The 10,153-nt window shown below is 44.2% G+C and overlaps 1 protein-coding gene across 1 annotated transcript; it reads left to right on the top strand.

Annotated features, from left to right (window-relative positions):
• The first annotated feature begins 3,673 nt into the window (after window positions 1–3,673).
• On the top strand, window positions 3,674–6,631 carry LOC124694361 (elongation factor 1-gamma 1-like). Its single transcript, XM_047227358.1, has 8 exons — window positions 3,674–3,756; window positions 3,850–3,902; window positions 4,498–4,647; window positions 4,716–4,776; window positions 4,863–4,915; window positions 4,993–5,094; window positions 5,168–5,660; window positions 6,087–6,631. Exons 2-8 carry the CDS (start codon window positions 3,894–3,896, stop codon window positions 6,464–6,466), a joined length of 1,248 nt encoding a protein of 415 aa, XP_047083314.1. The 5' UTR covers window positions 3,674–3,756; window positions 3,850–3,893; the 3' UTR covers window positions 6,467–6,631.
• The last annotated feature ends 3,522 nt before the right edge of the window (window positions 6,632–10,153 follow it).

Here is a 10,153-nt window from a genome sequence, read left to right as displayed (position 1 = left end):
GGTTAGGCGGGCGTCTGCCACACCACTCGCTCATTTCGGCGCCGCTGGTATTGGACGTCTTCGTCTCCAATGCACCTTGACGCCCAACATTCAGGTCTCATGTTGGTGCAGCTCATGCCATGCTTTTGGTGGCCAAATTCATTGATTTGATGCGTGCTTTGCCTCTCCAATCAATCCCGCTGTTACATAATATGTCTACAGTACTATTCCTAAGAATTTTTTTTGTCATGTCAGAGGAACATATCAGGTTTCTGCTCAAATCATGCTTCTCCCGTACTCTTCTATTTATCACCTGGTATTATCTTGTGACATTATTCCATCTATGTTGGACACTTGGACTTAATGCATGCTATGTTGTAGTACTCCTGTAGTCCTGTCCAGATGAATGCATCTATTGCAAATGGAGATTGATGGATAGACCTACGAAGCATGATGTACTTTTCAGCATGTAAGTTTGTCTTTCTAGCTCCTATTTGCTATTTTCGGTTTCATGTAATCTACAGGTTCATTATTATTTGTAGATGGCAGGAAGTCCCGCAGCAATTCGCAATTCTTCTCTCGAAGACACATTGACATCATGTATATACATCTGTACATATATACAATTGTCGCTTCTATCATGTTGTTTCCGGGCGTTGATTAATTTTGTTTGCCATCCTCCAACATGGACTTATGTGTTCTTTGGGCCTTGGGAAGTAAGCCAGAAAGGCAAACAGAGATTGGAAAAATAACCTTGCTTGCTGCGGGAGTACAAGAGTAGGTACTTAATATGGAAGTTCTCGGTTTTTATTTTGTATGATGGATTCAAGTCACGACAACAGCATTTATGTTCAATTCTTGGCAATATGTCATATTGGTAGAACTTCTTTCACTTTGCAGCAGATTGATAATCTTGCCAGTTACAAATTACCATAGGGAAACTCGATAATACATGCGATATGTTGACATATATGAAAGTCTAATGTGTTCATTTTAGCTCACCACAAACAAATGGTCTAAACCTAATTTTGTAAAATGTTTAGAAAAAGATGTTCCCATTTCTTAATAGGTTTTGCTCTTCAGTAAATCATTGGTATGAGTACTGAGTTTTTGACTAAGTATTTGGTCGGATATAGAAAGCAACAAATAGTGTGGTAATCCAACGTCATAGCTAACAACCATTGCATCTTTTAGATAGAAATTTCTAAAGGTCTACCCTTGAAGAAGTGGCTATCTCTCAGTTGAGCCATATGTCACATAATAGTTTGCTTCATGTCGCATAAACTTTGTAAACAGGTTTTACACTGGAAGAAGAATTGTATTGCAAAGCAATATTTTATTTTCCAAAAATTCCCGCCGCAACGCGCGGGGTGTCGTCTAGTTTGGTTTATAACTATGCAGAACAGGAAAACCCTGTTTCGCGTATTTTTCACTTTCAGAGACCTATGCGGAGTCAAATTGACCTGTGATTTTTGGAGCGTCACTTTTTCATCGGGAGAAGCACCTTGGAGCTTTGGAGGAGGCCTGGATGGGCCTAAGGCCCAAAAGAGGGCAGTTGGTGCGCCCAAACATGTTGGGCGCGTCACCCAACCTCTTTCGGCCGTCAATCGTCCAATTGACCTGATTCTTTCTCCCATCGACGTATTTTGACCTAAAAATCACTATATATGGCCCCGAAGAGTTCTCGGGAGGAGACTGCCGCAGAAGACAGAAACACGAAAACAGAGGCCTGCTGTAGCGAAGATTGGAGGGGGGAACTCCGTCGGGATCACCACCGGAGGGATCTCCACCTTCTCCAACGTCTTCACCATCATCACCATTATCAAGGGGGAGTAGTCCACCTTTGGACTACGGGTTTGTGGCAGTAGCTTGATCTATTTCTCTCATGTTCTTCATAGTTCTTAGTACCATATGAGCTGCCCTACATGATTATGATCATATATGCAATTCCTATGTTGTGGAATCTTTATTCTATGATTTGATATATGAGATTGGAACATATTTTTTGTAAGATGTATTGATAGATACATATCATGTACCCCGTTCTTAATTACTTGTTCTGATCCAACTTGTATGCAAGAGCATGTGTGGGGTAGTGATTGAATAGTGACACCAAGTTCAAGATCTACTATGGTATTTACCTTCCTTTTGCTACCTCACTAGGGATAAAGTGAATTCATGTGCTATAATTATCGTGTGACAGCTTGATAATCTTGTTTGGTCAAGTTAGCATATTTGTGATTCAAACATTGCTTAAGTCTACACTCTGTTGATTCTTACTTCAAGATTGCTTGGAGTTTTCCTTTTCTTGAGGAGTATAAGAGAGATGTGTTGCACTATCTCTATGTTAGGACGTGATGCCCATATGAATGTTTATCAAACACATGCTGAAGTTCCACCAATATTATATATTTGATGAACTGTTTGTGTCCACTAGAACCCAAAAAGAAAGTAGACAAGTGAACCCATGAACCCCTGATCAATTTTAAACCATTAGAAACACCTTTCCAACATAACTACCACACTTTACATTTTCTGCCATTTATTATTGCAAAAATACAAGAATACGTTCTTCACTTGCAAACACACAATACCCCAAAATAACCATCCTTTCATAGCCTTTATCTTGCTCGCCTAGTTTACTTGCTTTAATTTACTTTATTTATATTTATATTTCATATTACTAATACGAAATATTGTGCTTGACAACCACACAGTGGAGTTGGGGACACAAGATAAAAACTTTGCTTTGCAGGTTGCTAGAAGAGGAGAAGAAGAATCAACGCTTTACCACTTTCCCGAGAGTTCGATATAAACCCTCGATTCACCCTTGTGGGGAAAAGAAGCTTGCTACAATACTCTGCACTTGGAGTCCCACCGAGGTGGTACACACAGGGTTGTTGCCATCAGTGAGCCTAGAGGCAATTGTTGACATATAGTCGCCGGCCGGGGAGATTCGTCACCGATGAAGAGGGAGGGAGCGGTCGCCCTTCAGCCTTGATGAACGATGACCAAAGTCGAGTCTCCGCGGATGTGCCCTGGGAGCAGCTTCATCGTTCCCCTGGTGCTTACGTGGCCGCCCGCCAGCCGGAGGAAGGGACTCCTCTTCTACCTCATCACCGTGAAAAGGCGAGAAGAAAAGCTTCCAACTCCCACCTTGGACACCAGAAGCCACGGATAAAGGGCCTTTATTTGTGGAGGATGTAGTTGCCCTCCTCCTCCGTGCCTCCGGCTTCAACCAATGGAGCGTCGCGTCGAGGAAGAAGACCACCAGTCTGCTCCACATCTTAGTCAAGAGATCTAGCTGGCACCTCCCGACATAACGCCAACCTGTGACATGAAGCCAACAATGCAAGGTTATCTTACGATTTTACGATTGTGGAATATAGTACCACGTAAAGCATGTTTGGAGATGACGTGACCCTCACTCACCCGTTAATTTCCCAGCAGGCCATGCCACGCACGGATCCGTATCGTCCAAGTAATATTCCGAACTCGACACTGCAGGGACCCGATACAGATTTCAAGAAACTCAAGGGAGTCGCAACCAAAAAAAACCACAACCCCACCCCCCGACTAATCTCGTCCGTCCATCCGCCCGCGCCGCGCCATCCGGGCCGTCCGCGCCGCAACCCTAGATAGCCGCGAGCTCCTCCCACCCCCAGCGCCGCCATAAATCCTTCACACTCCCACCATTCGTAAACCCCTCTCCTCTCCGCCTCTCCCACCTCGGCTCCTGGGGTTTTCGCCGCGATCTCGTCCCGATCCACGGCCGCCGTAAGATCCCGAGCTCCGCTGCCCTGGAGATCCCTCTCCTCTCGTCGTAAATCCGGTCGAAGCTCACGGTTTACCTTGTGCTTTTGTGTGCAGATCTGAGATCTTGGGTCCGGCGAAAGCTAGCTGCTCCTGCCGCCATGGCGCTCGTGAGTTCCATCCCGCTCCGTAGATTTGCTTGTTGCTTATTATGTACGCTTGCCTAGTTAGAAATTGTCTGTGAATTTAGACGTTGGTGTGACCGAGTAACTGCCGGGCCTCTCCGATTTGGAGGGCGCGTTATGTGTGCTTAGCTTGTTCCGTAGCTAGACGCGGGTCCTAGGCCTCTCTCTTATTATCTGTATATGTATAGCGTCTCTGCTGGATGCAGTTCGCGGGTCGTAGATGTCGGATTTATAGGGTTCTGATCCGAATAGTGATTATTACCTGAGCCTGGAACGGGTCCCCTTATTGATGTTTGCTAATAGTATGACCATGCACATGCCTGTTAAATCTCCAGGATTTGTCAGTTTTTTCTGGATTTCCGAATTCTCGATCTGCTTACATATGACCAAGTTAGAACGGATTTAGGGTGCTGTTTATTGTGTCCCCGAGGGATATTAGTGTCTCTGCTTCATTCACTTTGCTTAGTCTGTTTGTGTGATAAAACTTGTTCTGCCTGCACATGTACGTTCCAGTTACTTTATCTGCAGATACACATGGTTTTCCATTGTTCTGAACTTGTCTCATGTCTTGTTCGTCTAGGTTTTGCACTCTGGGAGCGGCAACAAGAATGCCTACAAGGCACTCATCGCTGCGGAGTACTGTGGAATCAACGTTGAGCTGGCCAAGAACTTTGAGATGGGTGTCTCCAACAAAACCCCTGAGTTCATCAAGATGAATCCCCTTGGGAAGGTAACACTGACTAAACTTACAAGCTAGTTGAACACAGTGAACCAGGAGGAACTAATAATTCTTTGCAGGTTCCTGTCCTTGAGACGCCTGATGGTGCTGTTTTTGAGAGCAATGCTATTGCACGCTATGGTATATATATGCTGTTACAGTTATTGATTTAACTTTACTCGCTCCACCCTTCCTAAGTTAACTAATGTTCTCTTTTCTTCCTTCAGTTGCTCGCTCAAAGGGTGACAACGTTCTTTATGGCAGCTCTCTCATCGACTACGTGAGTGATCTATCAACAAATTCTATCAATCATATCTCAGGACGGTTTAGTAAATGACCTGCTAATGTTTCTTGCAGGCACATGTTGAGCAATGGATGGACTTTGCTGCCACAGAGGTTGATACCAATCTCGCAAGGTGGTTGTACCCGAGGCTTGGTTATTGGCCTTACATTCCTCCGGTAAGTTTTAGGATTGTTATGTCAGCTGTATGAGCATTGGTATGCTGCAATGTTCTAATGTTCACCATTTCAGTCCGAGGAAGCTGCCATTGCTGGATTGAAGAGGGCGCTTGATGCTTTGAACACCCACCTGGCCTCAAACACATTCCTTGTTGGGCATGCTGTCACTCTGGCCGATATCGTCATGACATGCAACCTCTACCATGGTTTTGCACGCATCTTGACCAAGACTTTCACATCTGAGTTCCCTCATGTCGAGAGGTACTTCTGGACAATGGTTAACCAGCCTAACTTCAAGAAGGTCATTGGTGAGGTCAAGCAGGCAGATGCTGTTCCTGCTGTTCAGAAGAAGGCGGCTGCTCCTGCTCCTGCTAAACCAAAGGAGGTCAAGAAAGAGGCTCCCAAGGAGGCCCCAAAGCCAGTGGTTGAGGCACTAGAGGAGGAGGCACCAAAGCCCAAGGCCAAAAATCCCCTTGATCTGCTGCCACCAAGCAAGATGGTGCTTGATGACTGGAAGAGGCTGTACTCCAACACAAAGAGCAACTTCCATGAGGTTGCCATTAAAGGTATTACTTCCGTCTTACCTTCTTTTTGTATGTTGGTGATCTGTTGCATCTTCTATCTGTGATGTTTGATAATTGTTTAGAAGCCTGATATGGGAATTCCATAATCTAGCAAATATAATCAATCATTGATAGCCACAAATTCGTTCAGTAACACTAATTGATCTGAAGGTTAAGAGGAACTCATTGTCCATTCTTCACCTTTCTGCTTGTTCAACATTCAACTCCATCTGAGTATGGACATCAATTTTCTTCACTAAAATAAAATACAATGCCAGCTTTGTTGAGCAGAATACATTCATGTTATTCTTTTTGTCAACCTTCTCTTGTTTAATCCAAGTGAAATAATTTGGAAAATACATTTTTTATTTGTTTAATGAACCAGATCCTCACATGAAATGGAACTCATTTATGATGTCATTGTTTCAGGTTTCTGGAACATGTTTGACCCAGAGGGATACTCTCTGTGGTTCTGTGAATACAAGTACCAAGAAGAGAACACCGTGTCATACGTGACCATGAACAAGGTCGGCGGTTTCCTCCAGAGGATGGACCTGTGCCGCAAGTATGCTTTTGGCAAGATGCTCGTGATTGGTTCTGTGCCGCCCTTCAAGCTCAAGGGACTGTGGCTCTTCCGTGGCCAGGAGATCCCCAAGTTCGTCATGGAAGAGGTCTACGACATGGAACTCTACACGTGGACCAAGGTCGACCTCTCCGATGAGGCCCAGAAGGAGCGCGTCAACGCCATGATCGAGGACCTTGAGCCATTCGAGGGGGAGGCCTTGCTCGATGCCAAGTGCTTCAAGTAAGCGGACCAGTGCGGATGATGACAGCGGGGCTAAGATCTATGTAGGACAAGGATTCAGTGTCTAAACAGTTGTCGTTTTTTTGGAAAGAGTTTGCTTGTTACTTAATGCCTATTGACCTGGTGAACCAATCAATTTTTGTGCTATGTCATGAGTCTCGTTATGCTATGAGGTTTATGCATCTGGGTCTTCCTGCAGATTGAATCATATGATATTGTTGTCTCTGCTGATATTGTTGCTGTTATTCTTGATTTGTACCGTTTCACTGCTCTCATTAGCTTTCAAAGCCATCAAGTTCCAAAGGTTTTCCTTGCGGCTTGCTTGCATAATATATTATGATTCAAAAAAAATGACAAAACTATTAATGGATGACCTGCATGGCATGACAGTCCGTGAGAAATATACAGCCATCAAGTTCCGAAGGATTTCCTTGCTCATAGGTTTCGATAGATGCTGATTTGATCGCGTCGATTTGGAGGGGGCATGATGTGTGATTGGCTTGGTCTGGTGCTCGACGCGGGTCGTAGGTCTCCGTCTGCGTCGGTCTCTGATGGATGTAGTTCCAATCCAGGGTCCTGGATGGGTTGTGATTTATATATGGTTCTGATCCAAGTATTTGGTTTGATAGGTGGTGTTTGTATATGCAGAAGTTTAGTCCTCTTTTTCTTTTTAAAAGCAACCACGTATTTCATTAATAGAAAATCACGTTACATGAGTAAATAAACATGGAAACTACCAGACATACTAGGAGAAAACACTTGTCTTGAAAATTTTGCAGAAAAAAACCTAAATGACATAAATATACTAAACTATCATTAAGATTTCCTGCACTCGCCGAAGCCAATGGCCGCCGCCAAACTCCAACGCCGCCTAGACGCGTGTTGGAAGAGACGCAGAGCCCCCACCATTGCTAGATCCAAAAGAGCACCATCGTCAACGAGGCTTTGTGAGTCGATGAACATGCCCGCTGCAAGTACCGATGCACATATCGCTGTGGCACGTCGACCGGGGGACGTCCCCGTGCTATTTTGGGCCAAGATCCGCCGCATCCCATCGACGAAGTCGAGGAATAACGACAAATCCACCACCCTCGGACCAACATCCTTGCTCCAGAGCATCCACCTCGCCCGGCCCCCAGTGCCGTCGTGGACAACGACAGATGCCAGCGACACGTCGAGAAACATATCTCGCCAGATCTGAAGAACAACGAGAAGACCAAGCAGCCGACCTGAAAGATCGACAACACACGTTGCCAACAACTCCGAGATGCCGCCGTAAAGGTCGCCGTCGGTGTGGGATTGGAGTTGAGGCAGATTTGTCCGGGCGCCGCTCTCACCACCCCAACGACACACCACGGCACACAAGCCCTAACTACAGAGCAAAGGAACGAGGCGCTTATTTATATGCAGAACATATTATTTTCCGTTGTTATGGTTGTAAGGCCCTTTAAGGCACTTATTGCTGCAGAATACCGTGCGGGTCAAGGTTGAGCTGACCAGGGACCTCGATTTTGGTGTCTCAAACAAAACCGCTGAATTTATCAAGATGAAACCCCTCAGAAAGGTACGTACACCAATTAAATGTACAGACAAGTTCAAATTTTTAGTACTACAGTGATTCAGGAACTGATAATTCTTTGCATGTGCCTGTCCTTGAGACTCCGGGTGGTGCTATCTTTCAGAGGAATGCACGGTACGGTAAACATTGTGCTACACCCTTTGATTTAAATTTACCCTCCCTTTCACTTATTATAATAATAACTGTTTACCTTTATTCCTGAGGTGCCCATTTGAAGGGTGAGAAGCTTATTTTCAGTTTTCAGAGAATCTCTTATTGAACATGTGAGTAATCGATCAAGTCATTTTTCTAGAGCTCAACAAGTTTTAGTTCTTTTTTTTGAGAATACAAATTTTAGTTCTTACCTGTTAATGGTTGTGTTGTTGCAAGAATACTTGTATTTTTTTTTTGTTTTTTGCTTTCAAACACAAAGAACTTCCATGAGGTTGCTGTTAAAAGGTGTCAGTGATCCGTTGCAACTTCTATCTGTGATGTTTGTTCATTGTTTAGAAGCCTTATCCATAGAATTTGTAATCTAGCAATAAAACCAACCACTGATTGCTACAAGTTTGCTGAGCCAATACTAACTGTCCCTTCTTTGATGTTTCTCTCTGCTTAACATTCTGTTGCCGTCTCTGTGAGTCCTGAGTCGTGCAGTTTGTCTGTCATAACCAATTATATACCACCTCCTGCAGTTAGCTTTGTCTTAACAAATGTTCCTTGGTGCACCAGGACTGTATTTTTTTTTCTTTCAAATGTGATTGTAATTGAGGCACTCAGCCCTTGTAATCGCTGGAGACTAGAATTGGACATACATCATGTTAGCTTATAGCTAAATAATTTAGAAATATAGCTAAATAATTTAGAAAGTCAGTTTTTTTGTGTTCTAACCTGGATCCTCAAATGAATTGGAACTCAGATATGATGTCTGTATTTCAGGAGTCTGGGACATGTATGGCATAGACAGTTACTCTGTGGTTCTCTGTAACTACAAGTACCACAAAGAGAACACTGTGTCATATGTGGCCCTGAACAAGATTGGCAGGTTCCTATTGTGGATGGATCTGTGCTGGAAGAATGCTTTTGGCAAGATGCTTGTGATTGGTTCTGTGGCGCCCTTCTGGGTCAAGGGACTCCGCTCTCTTCCGTGACCAGGACATCCTCATGGAGACCAAACTTGACATCTCTGATGAGGCCCAGAAGGAGCGGCAACGCCATGATTGAGGACAATCTTGAGCTATGTGCCTTCAAGTGAGCGGAGTAGTGCTTGTGGTCAAGACGGCAGCGTCAAAGAACTATGTAGGACCTGAATTCAGTGTCGAAACCATGACCTGGCTGCCATCTCCTCTCTAATCTAGTAGAAGAAGCAAGTGCAGACTACTTTGGTCTTGCCCAGGCTTTCTTCAGACTGGGCTGGCTTGAAATGGCAGTTTTTTTTTCTTTCTTTCTTGGGAAGGGTTTGTTTCGTTACCCAATGCCCAATTTGACCAGGTGAAAACCAGTAAAATTTTGTTCTATGCCATTGGTTTTCGAATCTACTCTCTCGTTGTGCTATGATGAGATTTATGCATTTGTGTCTTGTGCGGATGGAGTCAGTTATCTCCGTGATATTGTTGGTGTTATTCGTGATCTGTGGTTGGGTACAGCAGCCTATCACGTAATCAAGTATACAATGATGTACACAGTAGATCAAGTCATGTACTAAAACTGCTAATGGCACATAGCACCAGAAACTTGTTAGTGTTCTAAAAGAAACTCAACAGCTGCTTCTTCACATCCCAAGTATAGTAGATGAGACGGATTCTCTGAAAAACTTGACCGTGATTGGCGTGGCCTGCGTGTTGTCCAGTTTTGTTTTGTGGGAATCAACTGGTATGAGTTCTATCAGCAGTACTATGACTTCCCGAATCAGTTTTGCATGAACCAGCAGCCAACTGCCAACTTTGGCGATCGATCGACATCTGTGATTTAACCAAGTTATTAGGCGCAAAGTGTTTGAAGTGAGTTGGAGCAGTGCTTGGGATCAAGATGTCAGTGGTAAAGAAATGTTTCAGTATTCTGAAGTTGCCTACATGTTTGAACAGTGAAGCCTGAAGGCTTAAATTGAGCGTACCACTGCATACAAGCTTACGC

The sequence above is a fragment of the Lolium rigidum genome, chromosome 1 (genome assembly GCF_022539505.1).
Source record: "Lolium rigidum isolate FL_2022 chromosome 1, APGP_CSIRO_Lrig_0.1, whole genome shotgun sequence".
NCBI lineage: Eukaryota > Viridiplantae > Streptophyta > Magnoliopsida > Poales > Poaceae > Lolium > Lolium rigidum.
The sequence above is the reverse complement of the archived record's forward strand: the minus strand, read 5'-3'. Positions and strand labels throughout refer to the sequence as shown.